At 37.2% G+C, this 20,123-nt stretch overlaps 10 protein-coding genes across 10 annotated transcripts; 6 read left to right on the forward strand and 4 right to left on the reverse strand.

Annotated features, from left to right (window-relative positions):
* Window positions 1-138: 138 nt before the first annotated feature.
* Window positions 139-1,214, reverse strand: BMR1_02g02090 (NLI interacting factor-like phosphatase; the record flags this gene model as incomplete). The annotated part of the gene is made up of 3 exons (XM_012792731.1): window positions 139-323; window positions 344-431; window positions 453-1,214. The coding sequence occupies 3 exons, from the start codon at window positions 1,212-1,214 to the stop codon at window positions 139-141; spliced, it is 1,035 nt and encodes a 344-aa protein (XP_012648185.1).
* Window positions 1,421-3,055, reverse strand: BMR1_02g02095 (hypothetical protein; the record flags this gene model as incomplete). Its single annotated transcript, XM_012792732.1, has 1 exon — window positions 1,421-3,055. The coding sequence occupies one exon, from the start codon at window positions 3,053-3,055 to the stop codon at window positions 1,421-1,423; it is 1,635 nt and encodes a 544-aa protein (XP_012648186.1).
* BMR1_02g02100 (hypothetical protein) lies at window positions 3,321-4,250 on the forward strand (the record flags this gene model as incomplete). Its single annotated transcript, XM_012792733.1, has 1 exon — window positions 3,321-4,250. The coding sequence occupies one exon, from the start codon at window positions 3,321-3,323 to the stop codon at window positions 4,248-4,250; it is 930 nt and encodes a 309-aa protein (XP_012648187.1).
* Window positions 4,251-4,380: 130 nt separating this feature from the next.
* BMR1_02g02105 (hypothetical protein) lies at window positions 4,381-7,399 on the forward strand (the record flags this gene model as incomplete). Its single annotated transcript, XM_012792734.1, has 3 exons — window positions 4,381-6,659; window positions 6,680-6,776; window positions 6,797-7,399. The coding sequence occupies 3 exons, from the start codon at window positions 4,381-4,383 to the stop codon at window positions 7,397-7,399; spliced, it is 2,979 nt and encodes a 992-aa protein (XP_012648188.1).
* On the forward strand, window positions 7,595-9,562 carry BMR1_02g02110 (hypothetical protein; the record flags this gene model as incomplete). Its single annotated transcript, XM_012792735.1, has 4 exons — window positions 7,595-8,537; window positions 8,558-8,700; window positions 8,991-9,286; window positions 9,307-9,562. 4 exons carry the CDS (start codon window positions 7,595-7,597, stop codon window positions 9,560-9,562), a joined length of 1,638 nt encoding a protein of 545 aa, XP_012648189.1.
* On the reverse strand, window positions 9,663-13,055 carry BMR1_02g02115 (Plasmodium falciparum CPW-WPC domain; the record flags this gene model as incomplete). The annotated part of the gene is made up of 14 exons (XM_021481538.1): window positions 9,663-9,831; window positions 9,852-10,003; window positions 10,024-10,262; window positions 10,285-10,589; window positions 10,615-10,756; window positions 10,777-10,905; window positions 11,517-11,634; window positions 11,657-11,712; window positions 11,733-11,883; window positions 11,905-12,010; window positions 12,033-12,142; window positions 12,191-12,621; window positions 12,644-12,910; window positions 12,932-13,055. The coding sequence occupies 14 exons, from the start codon at window positions 13,053-13,055 to the stop codon at window positions 9,663-9,665; spliced, it is 2,499 nt and encodes an 832-aa protein (XP_021338170.1).
* On the forward strand, window positions 13,145-17,285 carry BMR1_02g02120 (splicing factor 3B subunit 3; the record flags this gene model as incomplete). Its single annotated transcript, XM_021481539.1, has 5 exons — window positions 13,145-13,475; window positions 13,497-14,095; window positions 14,116-14,849; window positions 14,871-15,141; window positions 15,555-17,285. 5 exons carry the CDS (start codon window positions 13,145-13,147, stop codon window positions 17,283-17,285), a joined length of 3,666 nt encoding a protein of 1,221 aa, XP_021338171.1.
* Window positions 17,286-18,108: 823 nt separating this feature from the next.
* BMR1_02g02125 (conserved Plasmodium protein, unknown function) lies at window positions 18,109-18,577 on the forward strand (the record flags this gene model as incomplete). The annotated part of the gene is made up of 3 exons (XM_012792738.1): window positions 18,109-18,205; window positions 18,228-18,472; window positions 18,494-18,577. 3 exons carry the CDS (start codon window positions 18,109-18,111, stop codon window positions 18,575-18,577), a joined length of 426 nt encoding a protein of 141 aa, XP_012648192.1.
* BMR1_02g02130 (hypothetical protein) lies at window positions 19,134-19,339 on the reverse strand (the record flags this gene model as incomplete). Its single annotated transcript, XM_012792739.1, is given in 2 exon segments — window positions 19,134-19,278; window positions 19,290-19,339. 2 exon segments carry the CDS (start codon window positions 19,337-19,339, stop codon window positions 19,134-19,136), a joined length of 195 nt encoding a protein of 64 aa, XP_012648193.1.
* A 5-nt stretch (window positions 19,340-19,344) lies between these two features.
* Window positions 19,345-20,087, forward strand: BMR1_02g02135 (small monomeric GTPase; the record flags this gene model as incomplete). Its single annotated transcript, XM_012792740.1, has 3 exons — window positions 19,345-19,425; window positions 19,447-19,675; window positions 19,816-20,087. The coding sequence occupies 3 exons, from the start codon at window positions 19,345-19,347 to the stop codon at window positions 20,085-20,087; spliced, it is 582 nt and encodes a 193-aa protein (XP_012648194.1).
* Between the last annotated feature and the right edge of the window lie 36 nt (window positions 20,088-20,123).

Consider the following 20,123-nt stretch of genomic DNA (forward strand, 5'->3'; position numbering starts at 1 on the left):
AAACAGTTCAGTAGTTAGCAATATCTAAAGTCATTATTTACGACAAATTCTTGCCACAAATCACACAATAGAAAAATAAATTAAAATATGTAGTATAAAATATTAATTAATTAAAAAATTCAATCCATTCTTAAATTCCTAATGTCTGTTATGTTTGAACACATTGTTTGTGGAAAACCCGAGTGATCTACCAAGCCGCCTCCTAGACTCTGAAATTTTGTCAATTTGATCCTTATTCTCTTGATATCTCCTCCCTATATCTTCATCACCCCCGCCCAAATTTTTGATCTGAGCCCTTACATCTTGAGGGTTAATTGCTATACCTAAATAAGAATCATTATACTTTTCAACATGTCAATAAGCAATTTCAGTTCATCATCATCTTCGCTACCATTAAATTCCCTTATAATTATCGAGTTTTCTGGTTGCATCTACATTATTCATGTGATTACCATAGTTGCCGTTTTTTCGTGATCAATTAATATTGTACGGTTTAAATTCCTGCCCAATCTACTGAGATCTTTAATAAACTTGCCCTTAAATTTCTTACATTGGTCACGGTGTATACAACCAATAACTGGCAATCCCCATTTGTAAACTACGTCCGAAGCCATAGGATAGTTATCATCTGACCAAATGACAATTTCATAATAATTCACCAGTTCCTTGAAAAAATTATCTGCCCCCGGGCGTTTCACCACTTGCCAACCCACGCGCCTATCGTACACCAGCTTGGCAATAACTTTATCCACATCAATCACCAGCGTTGGCAGATTTGGTGGATAATTCAATTCCTTAAAGTCAGGAAGTAAAGGCTCATTATTTGGAGGAAAAAATTTGTCAATTAAGGATGTGGCTTTCTCCGTACAATTGTTAAAAAAGTTCTCCAATCTCTCACCAATAGTTACAGAGTTATCCTTTTTATCGTAAAAAAGGGATACAATACATCCCAAACCCAGTAGTCCGGCGTAGTTGTAGAAATTGAAGTTGGGATTCCATCTCTCATATGCGGTATTTCCAGCATAACTAACGAATTTTCGCGGTTGTAAGTGAGAGAAATATGTAAATTCCCGCGATCTAATAGGAATAGTGCGATCAAATTTTGATATATTTATATTATGGGTGTGATTTGTTGATTCTGGTAATATATTACTTAATTTACGAAAACATCTTCGTTTAAGAATTTTATATACAGTACCATATAGAAGTTTCATTGCCGATTGAGTATTTAATATATAAGGAAATTAAAATCCTTTAAATCTTAAATACCGGAACATATACCACGCGCATAGCACTATTCAACGAACATACACCCCATGTCACTCATGTTGATTATTCTTATTTGGCAATATAACTAATGAAACACTAACTTATAAAATTCAAATACGATAATTATATAGTTATACGATTAAAAACTTAATCAAACATTCACATCCGTGACAACTATGTTGTTCATGTTATCATACATTTTACACAGCAGTTTCCCAGCAACTTTCTTGGAAATTTTGCCCATTTTTAATGATTTTATTACGTTCTTTTTGAAAGACTTCAGGAAGTTTATCTTCAGTAATTCTTGGGCCTTTTTTAGTAACTGAAATTGGGATTCACTCAGGAACGGTAATAAATGGCAGTAACCTGCATACGGGTTAGTATCCCCGAGGTGCATAGGCAGAGGATTTGGGCCTCCAGGATAACAAGCATCTCGCCAATTAAGTCTTTTAACCTTCCTTTTAACAGTATCTTTCATCACATTCTTAACAGACAGTTTTGATGCCATTGGATTGTGAGTGTTTACAGCAGCGACCACTAAATTGAATGTATGCTCATCAATTGCTATTTCGGTGCATTCATTAAATAAAAGTTTTTTGCTAGACAGTATTCCATTGTTGCCTTTGAATGTGTTGTTGGATATGAATGTTACGAAGGGTTGCTTTCTTATAGGTACCATTGGTGTATCTAAAAATTTGTTTATCCAGTTAGAACGGTATACAGCTAGTCCATTAGTGTCTATACCGAGCTTTATCGCTTGTTCTAGAAACTCCTTGGCCGCTTCGTCGTATTGTAGTTGTACTTTACACTTGGTGCCTAGTTTAAATACTCCCCCGATAACATAACTGGTGCCGCCACCCACAAGAGATATGGGTATGATCTTGGCTTCACTACTATCACCCTCGGCATCTAGATATACACCGAGCCAAGAACTCTGTCCCTCGGATATGAATGTATATCCACTACTCCGTACTAGATTAAATAGTTCATTAGACAATAGGTATACGTAATGAGAGGGATAAGAGAACGTTGGTAAATGTAAATTATCATCTTCATCCATTTCGCTATCATTTTGATGGTCTGCATCATTCACTATATTATCTGCGTTGCTTTGGTCAATTTTCAATTGATCACCATTATCCACATGATCTTTACAATCTGTAATATCATTCTTATTAGCATCAAGAGATTGAAGTAAACTTTGTAATCTGCGATTGATTGTTATAGCGGTTACATGCCCCTTTTTGCAAAATGGGCATTTATTATTATTATATGCACTAGTATCCACCCCATCTTGAACCCCTTCATGTTGAACGTTTTTATCCATAATCCTTAACACACATTTTTTACATCCAGATGCACCACATGCAAATGTACACTTTACCAGTACAGGTTTCTTCATAGTTTGCTGACATAATGTGCAAATTAGCGAATCTGGTAACACATTTTCCAGTGTAGGACTGGGTAATGCAATTTCAATTGCAGATAATTGCTTAGATGCTTCGTGAACTATATTTGGTGCTCTCGTCCATGCTATGCGGTTCACCACTATCCGTTCCCCTGGGTGGACCAAACAATTGTCGCCCAATTGCGTAGTATTTCCATTGCTATCGTATAAAGATAGGGACAAATCTGTCCTGCGTGCAAATTCATGCGACAAATTAGTTTCTTCAGCAACCAAAATTTTAAGGTCCGATACTAATAACCCAGCAGTAAGATCCACATCTATGTTTAACTCACGCCATATGCCGCGCTCGCTGCCGAAGCGGTAGTAAATGCTGCCCATAACACTCAATCATAGATAAAATTTTTTAATTCTTAGTAAATTAAAATTTTAATGATCCACAGTAAGTTACATTAGCCTGATATTGTTTGTGACTAATTAACATGGTAGCAATTGATAGTTAAACATAATTACCGTGGATAGTAACGATGTTATTACTGATATTAATATATTAGTTTAGAAGAATTTGATAAATTAGCTATTTAATATACACAAGTCAGATACTATAACACCCCAGTATCATTGCGTATATAGTGTCACATTGTGCATGGGTGGCCACGGTGGATTAAATATTCTCCCTCAAAAGGAGTGGAATGTTTACCGTGTGGATCGCCAATTTCAAGTCAAATACGATTACCACCGCAAGGTAGAGTCGGAATTAGCAGATAAGGAAAAGAGACGTAAAAAACGTTACAATGACACTTTGGTTAAACTTAAAAGGGATAGGCTACGATCAAATTCTAGGTCATTGTCAAATGAAAGGCAGTCCAGATCAGCGAATACGAGTGATAGTGCTGTGAGTTGTGTGAATAGTGCCAATGATGCCATAAAATTGGCTGTAAAAAGACATATGCAACATTCCTATACGAGAAGATACAGGCCAAAAGATGAACCAAGCGATGAATCAACGGATGATGAGATGAAACGCCTTAAAGGAGATGATTTGGATGACCTTAAGCGTATGAAATATCACTTAACTGACAAAAAAAAATCTAGTGGAGAACAAATAACGCCAATTGATACTGAGGCGAATGATGAAACGAGAAATGGTATAGTGCCTTTTAGGCTATTTGAGAAGGAGGAAAGGAGGGATATGAGAAGGCAAAAGGAGCAACGGGAGCAACTAATAAAAGCATCTTGCTATGTGTACAATGGGAGTGGAAGGAATGCGAAACAGATTAATATTTACACTGATACTACAGAAGAAGGTAAACAAAATTTGGTTTCTGATTTTAAGCAGTTTGCAGAAGCACCAAAGCCTTGGTATAGTAAACGTTGTGACTGGTATCAATCCAAATCTAACGATAGTTGTAATGGCAGCACTAAAAGCGACAGATTTAGCACGTTTAAGTCTAAATTTGATGTCAATTCAGTAGATCTCAAGGATAATTTGTTGATGGAGAGACTGGAGAGAGAAGCCAAGGAAAGGGAAAGAGCCCAACAGTTAAAAATGAAGAAGGGTATACTGTACCCATGATAACTTTGTAACTTACTAATTAATTTTATGTAAAAATGTATGATTATATATTTGTTTATAATAAATAATATAAATATGTCATATTAGAGAATGACTCTGCAACTTGAAGTTGTGAGATTATGAGTTCATAATGGAAACCATTGCTATAAATATTTCCGAACTATTTACTGAAAGAGATCCAAAATTGTATATAAAGGCACTAAAAAAAATTACTAACACTTTGAAAAATGCAGGAAATATACAATTTCCCAGTAATTTGACGCTGTGTCTACTTTCCAAGTTCTCAGAATCAATCTCCAATATTGATTATCCCAACCATAAATTGGTTTGTAAAGATTTTTTATACTTTTTTACAATCTACTTAAAAAATTGCCCGTTGTCAACTTATAAGGACTACTTCATTTCCCTAGTGTCCCAAGGCCTTAGACTATCAGACCATCTTAATAAGGTTAAACCAATCGCATCAGTTGATATTACTTTATTGGTTGATTATTTTGCATCAATTTTTACAGTCTTTAAAGGTAAGATAAAGGTTGAAAATGCAACAAATGGTGAAATTTCTGTGGAAGGATCTATTGTCGGCGCTACAATACACTCTCTACTTCAGTTTATCGATGATGGAGTTAAAAATCCAAATTGCTTCAGCATTTTGAATAACATATCAGAAAGTATAGATAGACAAATTGCTATAAATTATTACCCGGGTATTTGCTCCCGTTTGGGCAGATTCATCATCAAGTCCACAAATGATCTAACAAAAGTTTATGCTTTGGAATCTCTTGGTTTTTGGGTCACAAAAGTGATAGACTCATCGAGATACAAATTAAAATTGAAGGATAAGATTAATGCTTTACATAATTCCACAGATTACCCAGTGGAATTTGCCATCATCACAAAAAACGACACAAATTTGGTGGAACTAATCATAAACACTAACAGCATCTTACAGTCAATTGTCAGGATAAAATCTAATAATCCCAACGTCATAATTGCATTCATAAAATTTTATGGACAAATACTGGAAAAGTGCAATCATTTTATTTCAAAGACATTGCATAGTAATATTGTAACATATTTATTATCTAATTGTAAACACTATAACGAAGCCGCAAAGATATTACAATCGGATAATCATAACATAGTAGTGAGTAGGGATGTTGTCGGTCGTTCAATGGCAAATGACGACTTTATTGCTTCAATCGACTTGTTTCAGGGATATCATCATTTAACTCAAAGTGATATTATTCGATTGGACACATACGTAGTTTTCAATTGGATACTAAAATTGTCGGAACAACAATTCTTTGGAATAAATTACAGTGATACAAGTTCAATTGACAAATTCTTCAAATATGGTAGGGAGGTATCCAGTGTTATTACTAATTACTACAAATGGCATTTGAATGATGCCCAAAAGTATGAAATTGTAGAATCACTTTCTGAATCATTAATTACCCATGTTATTGGACAAAATACGCAATCATGCACATCAAAATGGCTTGCGAATCTAAATAATTTTCGCACAAGTTCATTACAAATTGAACTACAGCCATCAATTCTCATCCCTTCAATAGCAAATATAGGGTTTTTGATTGAATCTTTGGATAAAATGCCATCATTAAACGGCATTGTTACAAGTTTTAGAGCTTTTTTGCACATTATATCTGCTAAGAACTATCTAGATAATGAAGATAAGTTACTGCTGTGTAACATTTATTGGACATTGAATAAGTGTATCAAACACAAACTACAACTAATGGACTGCGGCATACATTCGTTATTATTTGATACAATACATCTAACATGCTCAAATACGGATATATCATCTTATTTGCTAGAGTTTATGAATAGCTTCTACGGAGATATAATTCCCCTGTTATCCAAGTATTCAGGCCACCTAACCAATACGTGTAGGGCAATTATCGTATCCTATGACATTGAAAAACAAGAAAACAATTACAATCTGTTAAAGGCAAAAAATGTGATTGGTTTTATTGGTAAATTTGGGTTAGAACAAGGTAATACTGCATTATCTCAACTCGCATTGGATATTTTGAACATACCCATATATCTCAGACAATCAAATGAAAACAGCTTGGTTAAACCACTGATTAGTGATAATAGTATAATGGAATGTGATGAAGAATTCGTTATTACGGTATTAACTAGTATACTACTTTCATTCCAGAAAGAAATTTCCAGGTCACGGGATTGCAGAAAGGCAATTGCAAACGACCTTTTAAGTAGAGACATTAAGGATTGCGTGTGCGATGATGACGTTGCAGCTATTCCAGAAGATATATTACAGCCACTTATTCCCATAGATTCTCTGGGGAAGTTTGGTCTATACAGAAGAGTAGCAACTTCAGTTGTCGCTAGGGCTAGGCATGCAATGCTACTAATAGAAAGGTAATAAACATTTAATCTAGTAGATACAACTTAGCCTGCAAAGCAAGCATGGTTGTATTGTTGAGCTTATACATACTATCAACAGATACTAGTGAATTGCTACCTAGAATTTCAGAGGTAAATTCGATCTAATGTAGATCTTCCCTATGGTACTCAAGAATATTAATTCATCGATAGTATTAAGTGCCTATGCCATTGTGATACTAAAATATTGCAATTTGGTAGCATCAGAGTTTGTAAAACACAAGCAAAATGACATTGTAAATCAAATTTACCAGAGATTAGTACGTTCGGAATTGGCAGGTGAAGCTGATGAAAGACACTTGTCCAGCAGGTTCATTTTCCAATCTTTTGCTTTGGAATATCTTGTCATAATTACTGAGACTAAACAATTTTGCTTGCAAACAATTTTTCAAATTGCCCTACTATTCAGTCAAAATGATGCTGCCCCTAAACTTAAGGAATTAAATAGAAAGCTTTGGGTAAATCTGAAGGATATATCTCCAAATCACGTTTTATTGTTAATGAGGTGTATAATAGATGAGAATTTAGCTAGTAGGGATATCTTGTTGGGGGAAATACTGGGAAATTATCATCATATAAAAATAGACAACCTGCACACCGAGATGTTAGTGGAGATAGAATCCATTGAACCCAAAATTGCACTTAAAATTTTCAGTAGTTTTCCATTGAAACAAATACCCCTTGAAAATTTGACAAATGGTGGTTTTGTATACTAATTTATCGCTGCAACACTAGATAAACATTAATAAATTTAGTATATAATACGAACCATTCATATGTATCAAATCGTAGAAAATTGTTGTCAATAACCGCCATTCTAATTTTTTAGGTGTATACAAAGTGTAATCTTCTTACACATTGAAAAATATAATGATTATTATTGATTACTTGGTAACAGCAGTATAGCGTGGATGGGGTTGGTAATGTTTAACTTTAGGTGTGTATGTATATATTTAGTATACATATGCATAAATGTTACTTTGGTGGAATCCACCCAATCTAAGTCAAACATAATACTTACTGGAGCTCCCAACTTTCCATCCGCACTAATAAATGAATTCCAAAGGGAGTGCGGTATAGAGACAGATAAATTGACTGTTGATGGCAGTAAAAATGTGTATAATGACCCAAAAATATCCAAATTTATTAGGCTTATAAACGAATGGTATGCCAAAAACAATTATATTGGATCGGGGGTTAAAAATGTAAGGGTGGAAGGTGGGAATAAGTTACACGTTACTTGTAACGAACTAATGGTGGATAAATATATACCAATTGAAATTCATACTTTTACAAATACCGGCGCTAGCGTCGGTAGAGCAGTAGACACCAACCCACCTAACGTCTTAGCCACTCTGTCAGGCAGCAAACTAATAGGTAAACCTACGAACGAACGGAGTGTATCAGATAATTTTATATTAAAGAAGCTGGGATTGAGTCCAGGCAAAACTTTCCAATGGAACCATTCAAAATGGGCGATAATTGAAGCATGCGGACTTTTTAAAGGTAATTCAGTGGTCAAACTGGTTAAAAATCCAAAGGACGGTACAGTGACATTACATCTTTACGTTATTGAAAATCCCACGAAAATCGTTGGACCATTCCTCGGTAACATTTTAAATGCATATAAGGAACCAATATTTGGCCTCAAATTTCAACATATCAATTTGCTAGGCAATGGAATTATTGGTACCCTTTGCACATCAGCTGGGTTGTCAAATGAAGGTTACGGATTCAAATCCAGACCATATAAGATCGTTGCTAATCTCACGTACGACATAATGGAGTCTTTTGTTTGGCTCCAAAACAAGTTACATCAATCTTGCCTGATGGTGTCACTAAAAGGCTTTGCAGGTTAACATAACTTAACATAGACAATTCAAAAATTGGAGGACTAGTGAAGTATAATGTTAAATTGAGCGGTAAAGATGGTCCAAGAGCCTCGCTAGTGACTGGTTTTTCTTCTAGTGAAAAATTGCAATCTCTTACGGAACTTAGGAGCAGTTCCAAATTACTGGTAAGCACCGTAATTATATTGGAAAGTTGTGACGGTAGCGTTTTTAATATTTTTTATCATATATGGTATCACATGAAATATATTCAATTAACACAATATATTCGTATAATCGATCGTTTGTATTTCTTTATACATCATCATTTACACAAGTTGGCTTGTTATAATATTGTCCATGTTTTATATGGCATAATGTACCAATGTAATGTATATTATATACATGTACTCAATTAAGTGGAAATTTTGAACTCTACAGTGCACATTTACTCAATACAATTTGATTAATAATGCAGAATTGTATAATAGATACAAATTCCAGTGTCCTTGGTTATAAAGAATCAAATATATGGAAGTTCAAATACAGGGGTAAACTCAATCTAAATCTGCCCATAAACAAAACTTTATCAACCGCCATTGAATGCGGAATGAGCACCAGTATCTTGGATAACAAAGAAACGGGTTGTGATATAGAGATTAAAGGCTACCGCCCCCCAAATTTGGGTAAATATAATACTTCATATGATATAAACTTGATACTGTACCAGGATATACCGATAAATCTGCCTACATCCAAAGAAGACAGCAGCACGTAAGTCATCGTTAATCCAGTGTGCAAATTGGAAAGGGTGTAGTCGGGGTTTATTTTGCGGCGGGGGGTGGCATTAAGCAATTAGTTAAAGAGAACATTGAAAAGATCGAGTCCACAATTGTGGCAACTGTAGGCCTTATGGCAGGGGTTAACAACGCTAGAATTTTCATTGGATTGCCCATTATTAAGGTTGACAACTATGCCAAACCCTTCAATTACTTCCCAAATTTTGATCCGAAGGTTACCCTGGATATTAGCGTACCAATAAACAACTAACATGGAATACACATGATATTTTGTAATAATCGTAGATTTTGTAGTTACTTTGTGCTTTGCTTTTATATGCTATTAATTTTCTGAAATTAATATATTACAGTCAATTGGTTTGTGAGTAATATCTAATTAAATTGCGATTCTCCCAATTCTTATCAGCTGCAGCAAGCTTGATCTGCCAGTTTGGGTTGGGTTGAATGGTATCGCTTCCACCACAGGGCCAAGCAACTTTACATTTGAAGGAAAACTCCTGCCGTTCCATAAGGGTACTCCTAAATAATATATTTTTTACTCTTTACTAATTGCATTGCATATATGCTCACTATCTTCATCAGATTCATTTTCACTAGATTCACCAATTCTATTTCTGGCCTTTTCCATATCTAAAGTTGTATCAGGTCTAACACATAGCCCATCATAGTCCAACCAGTTTGGAGGACAATCCTGGATGAATTCGGTTATACTTGTGAGAAATCCTGCTGACAGTAATCAATACAGGGCCATTTTGCATGACAATCCAATGAGAATTTGAATTTGTCCAATGGAGTTCTGAGTTTATCAACGATAATCCTAAGGGGACATCCCTCTGGCGCTGTATAATCCCTGGGTGAAATACAGTAATTATCAATTAGTACCCAGTTATATGGGCAGGCTTGCCAAAAATTCTCATTGCACCTGGATGCGCAAGGCCAATTGACATTGCCTAAATTAACACCCTTGCTTACATGTTTTATGGGCCATCACTTTCGATTCCTTATTGAGTAGTATGTTAATTGTCCCATTTGGCCCCAAACAATCCCTAACAACATTACTATTGACAAGAGATTTTGGATTGGCAATTTTGCACATCGCAATATTGGTTAGTTTACGACGTAGTACACGTTTTAAATTAAATCCTTTCGGACAAGGAAGGGAGTAGTCTGGGCTACAACTGGAGGCACAGGGAAATTCTGCTTCACATGCCATCTCCCATTGCCGTCTAATTATGGGCGTTGCAAACTTGAATTGCACACTATCGCCACAAATCCGCCTTTATAAAACAAATACGTGAATACCTGAGTCGTGGTGGATAACTTTTAGGCGCTACACAAGAAGCTGAGACAGCGTTGTAAGACCAATTAATTGGGCATAACGAAGTCACGTAGTCTTTGATACAAGTCTTGCAAGGGAACTGTATATTGCACCCTGTACTAAGATCTGTGTAATGAACGAGTTACTTGATTGATTTAGATGTAGTCGTTTCCTCGCTTCAACTTGGGGGACTATCACATCCGGGCAATTACCACCTGTTAATCTATATGTAGAGGGAGCTAGGCATCGCTTATTGTCCAACTTAATCCAGCCATCTATGTAAATAGCTGTAACGAGAGTGGCATTATATGATTGATAAATGGATATGTATCATGAATTGAATCGGTATGTATGCAAGTACTGATACGGATTAGGTTAAAGATGCCATCTATTAGTTAAATTATAGGTCATATTATGTATCAATATGCAGATTACAGATTTAGAATTCCACTATTTGTGAGATACCCCTTGTCTGTGTGCCGGCCCCCTGTTGCTCTACCGACGTTCGTTGGCTGTGCATCAAATTGGGAATAAGACTCCATTGCTTTGTAAAGTTGATATATACTGATTCTTGTGCAGAAATGCCACCGTATGCCATAGTTTCTTCACTGACGCGATAGGTGTCTTAGGAGAAAATTCTACACGTTAACGCAGATTACTCCATCATAAAATTCTGAATCCCCGTCGAGTGAGATTAATTGCTCCCCAAAGGGCATGAAAATCAATGCAAGATGGACTGTGTAGATATGACTTTTGGGTTGGACAGATCATATACTAATTGTAGGCGGCTTGTCATATCACTTATTGGCTACAAAATGCATTCTGTTTATGTAAACACCATACGTTTCACTAATTAATGTAATTAAACATGATGCATAGGACTTACATGGACATTCCAGTAAATTTAAATCACATGGCAATTCATCTGTAAGTTGTATGAATCTAGAACCGCCAATAAGTTTTGTCCTTCTCTCTGTTTCTTTCTTAATCCTTTCCAATTCATCCTGCATAACACACACACATAACTTGAATAGTTGCCTTCTCCAATGGATCATCTGTTGAATGTAATAAGTCATTCAATTCTTAATCATCGCAAAACTACCTCTATTAATGGTTTGGTAATTATAGTTTTTGGACAAAGATTTTCTTAGTGTTATGTCGCGTGTTACAAAATATGCTGCACAAATTTGTGCCCAAATGCGCTTCATATCACTGGTAAAATTTGACATGTCAATGGAAACTGGACATGGGCCCTAAATATAACTAGTGATTACCTGATATGATGGAGGGGCTATACACAGATTATCCACCAAAGTCCAACCGAAGGGACAATCTGATAAATCTGAACTGGCCAGCAATTGCATGTTGTCTAATTTGTACCTAATTTAACATTAAAATTTACCACCTAACGCCACAACGCCTGGATAATTGTATTTTTTCATCATTTGCTTTGACAGTTGGTAGAACGCTACCACAGGGACCATCATATCCAATGGGCGCTATGCAATTTGTCTATGTAAAAATATTTCTAAAACAATCATTAATAACATAAACACTTACTGATGAATTAGTATCAATATTCCAACCTATAGGACACAAACTATCATCATATATGGCATCAGATTCATCCTCCGACGTTTCTAATGGCCAATACGCTTGGCACCTAGAAGCAAATTTTTTTTTATCAATTATAGATGTTAATGAACTTTTTTCTATTTTATTATCACAACTTCCAGTATAGTTAGGTGGAGCTAGGCAAAATTTTTCGTGTTCTATCCATTCATTTGGGCAATTATTACTGTAATTAATAGGCAAGTATGGCCAATATGCATCACACTCAATTGACCATTTTAGGCGCTGTTCCTGCGTTAAATTGTGGAAATCCTTTAGCTTAACACATTTTCCATTGTATTGAGTAGGTGCAATACAAAATTTTTCAGTGAGCTTCCAATTTTCTGGACAAGTTTGTGAATAATCTCTAGAGAGAGTGCCTAAGTCGCTGGAGTTTATTACCTGAAACGGGATATTCAACACCACAAATCGAGGCTATGGCAATTCTTTCAGCAGGCGTACTATCTTTTATGTCTATACTTCTACCACAGTTGTGATTCCCACGGGCAAAATACCCTTTGATGCAAGTTTTACCATCAAATGCCAATGCCCAGTTAATCGGACATGGGCTACTGAGATCATAAACATGATTTTCATATATTATGGTATTAGGAAGGCCTTCCAAATCGGATGCTTGGACGATGGTTTGCGATATAAGTTGATATAGCTCTAGATACACAATATGCATACCACTTTTATCAATACTCACGGTAGCAACAAGTTCATTATATATGTCATCAATAAGTTGTACTGAAGCAGTTAAATTTACATGGGTATATAGGAAAATTAGCGCTACACACCAGTGTAAAATCATGACAACATAATATCGCGGATTAGGGTGTGGGTGGGGCTGCCACTGGGTATACCAGATATACCAGTGAATTAATATGACATGAGCTGAGCATGCCCATTCTGTACCACCTGACACTGAAAAAGCCCACAGCCGTTGTAACGGCTGTAGTTGGAAACTTCAGCAACTCTAAGAAGCAGGAAATAGCGCTTGCACGGGGGCATACCTTGGAGCTTCTGCAAGCAGATGATCAGGGGAAACTCAATTGCGTATACAGTACTGAAGTTTACGGAATAATACGCTGTATTGCTCCCTTTAGACTAACAGGCGCTTCTCGGGATTACTTGGTCGTGACCAGTGACTCGGGCAGAATTGTCATACTCGAATTCAATACTGCCAAAAACAACTTTGATCGTGTCCATTGCGAGACCTATGGGAAATCAGGTAATAATGGGTATAATTTAGGCAATAGAAGGATCGTACCCGGACACTTTTTAGGCGTTGACCCTAAAGGTAGGGCTTTGATGTTGGCAGCATTAGAACGCCAAAAATTTGTATACATTCTCAACCGAGATAACAAATCTAATCTCACCATAAGCAGTCCTTTGGAGGCACATAAGAGCCATTCAATTTGCCACTATCTCACTGGCATTGACGTGGGCTTTGACAATCCCATCTTTGTCACCATAGAACAGAATTACGCCACAGTCAATGGAGATTTATCCAGTTCATCTGTGGGCGATGAATCAAAAAAATATTTGTCATTTTGGGAAATGGACTTGGGTCTAAACCATGTAACCAAAAAGATATCCATGCAAACTGATGCAACAGCACATATGTTAGTCCCCATTTGCGGAGGTACTGATGGCCCGGGAGGGGTGCTTGTTTGTTGTGAAAATTACCTAATTTACACAAAACCAGATCATCCTGAATTATGTTGCGCTTATCCCAGACGATTAGAATGCTCTCAGGATACGGGGATTTTGATCAATGCCTGGGTCGTGCACAAGATGGTAGATTTTTTCTTTATCTTACTCCAAACAGAGTATGGGGATTTACTAAAGGTATCAAAACTTTTATTTAGGTTGAAATCGTATCTAACGATCAAACCGTTAAGGAGATCGTCTGCAGGTACTTTGACACCGTGCCCATAGCTAACTCATTATGCGTTTTGAAGACTGGATATTTATTTGTGGGCTCCGAGTTTGGCAATCACTGTTTCTACCAGTTCATATCACTGGGTAACGATGAAACAACCGCATGTACTTCACTGCATCCAGAAGGGGGAAATGCCATAGTTGCATTCAATCCTAGAAGCCCTAAGAATTTGTTATTAGTTGATGAGCTAACTTCTTTAAGCCCGGTGGTGGACATGAAGATAGCCGACGCAAGAGGATTGGATACATCGGAAATATATTTGGCTTGTGGAAGGGGTTCGAGATCCACCTTTCAAATTCTCAGACCCGGGATATCAGTCGAGGAACTGGCCAACAATGAGCTTCCTGGGTATCCAAGGTACGTATTCTCTCTAAAGGATAAAAATGCGGACGATTGCGTTGGGTACATTATCGTTGTATTTGAGGGCAATACACTGGTGTTATCAGTAGGTGATGCAGTGGAAGAAGTGTCAAACAGTTTTTTCAACACTGAAACAACGACTTTATGCGCTATGTTGATGTACGACGATTCTTTTATCCAAATCCACGAGGGGGGTATTCGCCATATCATCGATAATCATGTTTCCGAGTGGAAGCCACCAACTAGTAAACGCATAAAGTGCTGTTCCGCTAACACTCGCCAAATTTTGATTGCTTTGAGGTAAGTAAGAGTGTTAGTTAGCGGTGGTGAAGTTATTTATTTTGAGATCGATGAATCCCATGCCCTTGTGGAGATATTTAAGCGAAATTTTGGGGTGGATATTACTTGTATGGCGATACAGGCCGTCCCAACAGATAGAGTTTACAGCTCATTTGGCGCCATTAGCGGGTTGGATAATGTGGTTAAACTGATTTCGTTGGAGAAGGAAAAGGGTCTGAAACAACTATCAACCCAATTGCTCCCCAACAATGCTACTGCAGAGTCGGTATGCATTGCACAAATAGATTCACTGGTAAGAGATGCTGTTTGTGTTGAATTTATCGTGTTATTTTGTATGACAATCTAATCTGTGAGATTGTTAATTGAATAAATTGCGAGATTATAATAGAGTTATGGGGGGTTTTAATTTCCCCTAACTCATGTAAATCGCTGTTCAAATTAACTGTTTGAAATTTTACATCAAAACATATGACTTTCATTTTATATAATTTATTTATATATACTCATATTTCAGTGGGTTTAGTATTAATTGTGAATTTATATTTTATTGATATTGAACTAGTGATTTTTCTCTACCAATGATCCTTTTAAGTTGACTGGAGGGACAAGTTGCCATCTAGCTCCCATGTATTTATCTTCATAATTAACGCTACATCTACATTTTTAATATATGCAGATTTACATCAAAGCTTCCATTTAACACAGGGCCACATGCGCCGCAACAGTTCACTCTTCTTAGTTGTGGGTCTAAACACGGGTGTAATGATCCGCTCGAACATCGACGCCATAACAGGCGCACTGTCAGATCAGCACTCAAGATTTCTAGGGGCTAGGGCTGTCAGGTTCAGCCTCGTAAAGGTGGGTGACGGAATGGGCTTTATGGCTATGTCAGATAAGAGCTGGCTGTGTTATGCGCACCAGGGTAAGCTATTCACGTCCTACATCAACTACGATATGGTGGAACACGTGGCTAGCTTTTGTTCTTCCCACTGTAGCGATGGATTTGTTGCAATTTCCGGCAATTCTCTGCGCATTTATCGCTGTTTAAACCTTGGACAAGAGTTTAGCCAATCGGTCGCACCACTAACATACACTCCTAGGAAAATATCAATTCTGCCTAGCTTGTCCCCAATCACAGATAATGGCACAGAAACTGGAGTAACCAAGAACAGGCACATGCTTGCGATAGTGGAGTGCGATCACAACACTTACGATGAATTGACCAGGACAGAGATCAAGAAGGGGCTAGAAAATATAATGCCTGAAGGAGAACAAGCCGAGGACGTGGAATTGGGGTTATACAAGGCCGGAGAGGGCAAATGGGGATCTTGCGTGCGGATTATAGATCCAACTACACTCAGCACCGCAGCAAAACTTCTATTGGATACAGACGAAGCTGCAATAAGTTGCTGTGCCTGTGATTTGGAGGGCTACAGGTGCTTGGCAGTCGGTACAGTAACAGGATGGAATCTAGCTAACTCTAATTCTAATAGCTGCCACATTCGCATGTATGCATACGGACCAAACTTTGAGATAACATTTTTGCACTCGACGAAGGTTACGGGCATACCCCGCGCCCTGTTGGCCTATGAGGGTAGGTTGTTGGCCGGAGTGGGCCCAGATGTGATTTTATACGCTCTAGGCAAGAGGCAGCTTCTGAAAAAGGCCGAGTATAGGGGAGGGGTAATTGATATACAGGGCTATGGAGTTGCCACGCCTAGAACTATAGGAAACGGGGGGCTCTTCGGCGTGATGTGGCTAGGAGCCTCAGGCAACCGGATTTTCGTGGGTGACATCAGAGAGAGTATAACTGTCCTCAAGTTTGACGAACAGATGGCTAAATTATCACTGATTTGCGATGATATAAGACCGAGGTGGATTACTGGCGCCACAGTTCTTGACCATCATACGGTGGCGCTTGTAGATAAATTTGACACTTTTGCCGTGTGTAGGGTTCCTTCTGAAGCCTCTGCCTCAAACTTGAGCAGTGCCCTAAATTCGGGGTCCTTAGAGGCTGTTATGCCTACGATTTTGGGCGTTGGGAACAAATTCGAACAGGAGGCCCAGTTCCACCTGGGCGATCTGTCCACATGCATTGACAAGGTTACTTTGTGCTCCGGTTGTACTGAGGCAGTAGTTTACGCCACTATTTTGGGCAGTATTGGTGCCTTGATCCCCTTCATCAGCAGCGACGAGCTGGATACTTTGCAGCACTTGGAGTTGCTAATGGCGAATGAAAACCCACCATTATCAGGACGCGAGCACAGCATTTATCGTTCATATTACGGGCCTGTCCAGCACGTAATTGATGGCGATCTTTGCGAGGAATTTGAGAGTCTGGACAGCATAACCCAGTCGCGCATCGCCGCCAAGATTGACAAGACAGTTACGGAGATTATTAAGAAGTTGCGCGATATCAGAAGTAGACTGATTTGACTCTTTAGAAATACATTCAAAACTGTATTAATGCAGTAATTTATTTGTAACGTTACTAGATTGGTGGGAATGGGGGGGTTATGGTAGTTTAGTTAATAAGGTCCTATGGCTGGTTATATTGTGACATAAAATTTGGGCAGATCTATGGATGGTAGTTTGGCCGCGTGGAAATTAGTTTTAGTGATATTTGTAACTGATTGGTTAATCATCGAATCGTTACTAGTGGTGGTTGTGGTTGGCTCTTTTAATTAGGTGTATGCAAATAATAAGCAAGTGTGTTAATATGAGTTGATTTTAAAAAATAAATAATTGATTTTACTGTTTACTTTATTTATTGGTTAGTTAGCGAGCGAATATATGTAAAGCCTAATGTATGGCGATGAAAAATAGGTGTTCTATGTTTTTAAGAGGTGATTTACAAGTAATGAATTGTTTAATCAGACTGTTATCCATTACATTAGTTGATACTATTAGTTAAAAAAGTTTGCCTGTACAATATGATCAATTGTAAGGCGCGTTTGTGCAATATCTTAATATATATATATATATTAAAAAGCAAATAGTAGTGTATAATTGAACGTTGCAAAATCAATACGATAGAATGTATGTATTACAATGTCATATGAAACAAATTTTCATTAAATTTCCAAAATTAAGTTTACATCTAAGTAAGGTGATGTATGAAAATGTGTAAGATAGCGTTTACATGTAAATAGTATTTAGAGGAATTTTATAATGATTTTCGAAAAATATTAGTAAACTATCAAATATAATTCCAAAACTAATGATGCATGTTTTTTAATTTTGTATCTAAGCAAGTTCTATGATACACATGTACATGGGCTGGGGCAAGTGCCATTTATGGTGGCAAATAAAGTGGGGAGCTGTATATACTGTTGACATGGGTAGATCTAATAGGGGTAAATGAGCCGACTTATGTAGGTTCATCTAGGCGCACGCCCATTGTGTACAAGTCGGCGCCACTTGTTGCTAGTGCCCGAAGGGAGTCGAGTGGTTTCCTTGCTAACGTTTATGGCGGCCTGACCTCCGGCCTCGGATTTGGCATGGCACAGAGACTGGTTGAAGGAATTTTTGGTCCAAGACAAATTGAGACCATTCATCAAGATACCACTGTTGCTAGCAGAAATGGTGATAAATGTGAATTCTATGCTAATGAACTACAACAGGTAAGTGAATAGCTAAACTAGTGCACTCTTAACAATCGAGATATTTCACTCTGCCAGCCGCTTGTGGAGTCTTTGAGGATGTGTCGAAATAACCAGACATTGTAGCTCCGAAACACCACAAATAGGCGTGCCGGTTGCTATGGATTGTCACACAAACAGTTCCTAATTATAATATGTGATCATTCAATGCAAAAGTAGTCTAGTTTAAAATTGCCCAAATATAAATTTTTAACGAAAGAATCATGGTAAGGTGATGTTGTGAAGCATTTTGAATGGGCGCGTGTGATTGTAGTTGTGGCTCTGGATGTTTGTTCATATAGGGGAAATGAACAAAATTTTCAAGATAATAATACTGATATAAATATGAATAAATAATTTTGTATTGATATGAAATTGATGTTTTAAAAGTATAATGTACCTGTATTGATGTAAGCGTATGGAGTTGAGATAAACTCAGAGAAAGAAATATTTGTTTAGCAATGAAAATTAAATAAAGAGTCTTCCGACATATAAAAAGAAGCTACAAACATAACACATGATATACATAGTCAATAGCATAAATGCAGTGTAAAATGTGGTTAATTAGTCAGTGTTATGAGGCCTGTATGTAGTAAAGCTAATTCATTGATTATATGTAAAAGGAACGTGTGTAATGTTAACATTAGTGCCCATATTGTTGTGGCTGAAGTGCTGTGATTATTATGAAATTAGATACACCGTGTGTAAGTTGATATTCATCAATTGCTGTTATGAAAGTGGAATTTTTAGCTAAACGGATATTATTAATGGTGATTTTAGGATCTTGGCTGTGACAAACAATGTAATGTGTGTAATGGACGAATATGTTAATAAATAGGTGTGGGGCATATAGAATGTCAACCGAACCCACTGAGAGCAATGAAAACGCCTCCCCTGAGGAGGAGGTTACTCAGGGAGATTGGAACATTTCAAAAGTATGTTTAAAGTGAAATTAGGTGGAATTGAAACGGATTGATGTAATGACAGGAGAAGAGGAAGAAGAGATTCTGTGGAAACAACGGGCCAAACTTTATCGCTGGTCCGCTTCAAAAACAGAAGGCGAACCTGGCGAATGGAAGGAACGAGGAATAGGAGATGCCAAGCTACTAAAACACAAAGAAAGTGGCAAAATTAGGTTCCTTCTGAGGCAAGAGAAAACGCTCAAAATTGTTGCTAATCACTATGGTAAGTTAGGCTGTTTGATATTTTTTGACAAAAAATATCAAAGAATTGCCCATATTTCTAATTCCTTCTTAATTTCATATATACTTGGGAATACCCGAATGACACCTCCGTTAATAAACCATTAAAACCGACTAATATAGTTCTTGGTCGTGATAATTTTTGTATCCTAACACCTAACGCTGGAAGCGATAAAATATGGGTCTGGACTACACCCAACACTTCTGATGATCAGACTCAGATTGAACAGTTGGCCCTTAAGTTTGGCCAAATATCTCAAGCCGAGGAGTTTAAGAAAGAATTTGAAAATGCACTCAAGATAAACAAGGAAATTTTCGCTAAGGACCCTCCTGAGGAGAATGATGGCAAGGATAGCTCCAAGGCTAAGGATGATAAGGACAAAGAAAGCAAGTGATCTTGATTCGGTTATTAGACTATTCACGTATGTCAG

Source organism: Babesia microti, chromosome II (assembly GCF_000691945.2).
Source record: "Babesia microti strain RI chromosome II, complete genome".
Taxonomy (NCBI): domain Eukaryota; phylum Apicomplexa; class Aconoidasida; order Piroplasmida; family Babesiidae; genus Babesia; species Babesia microti.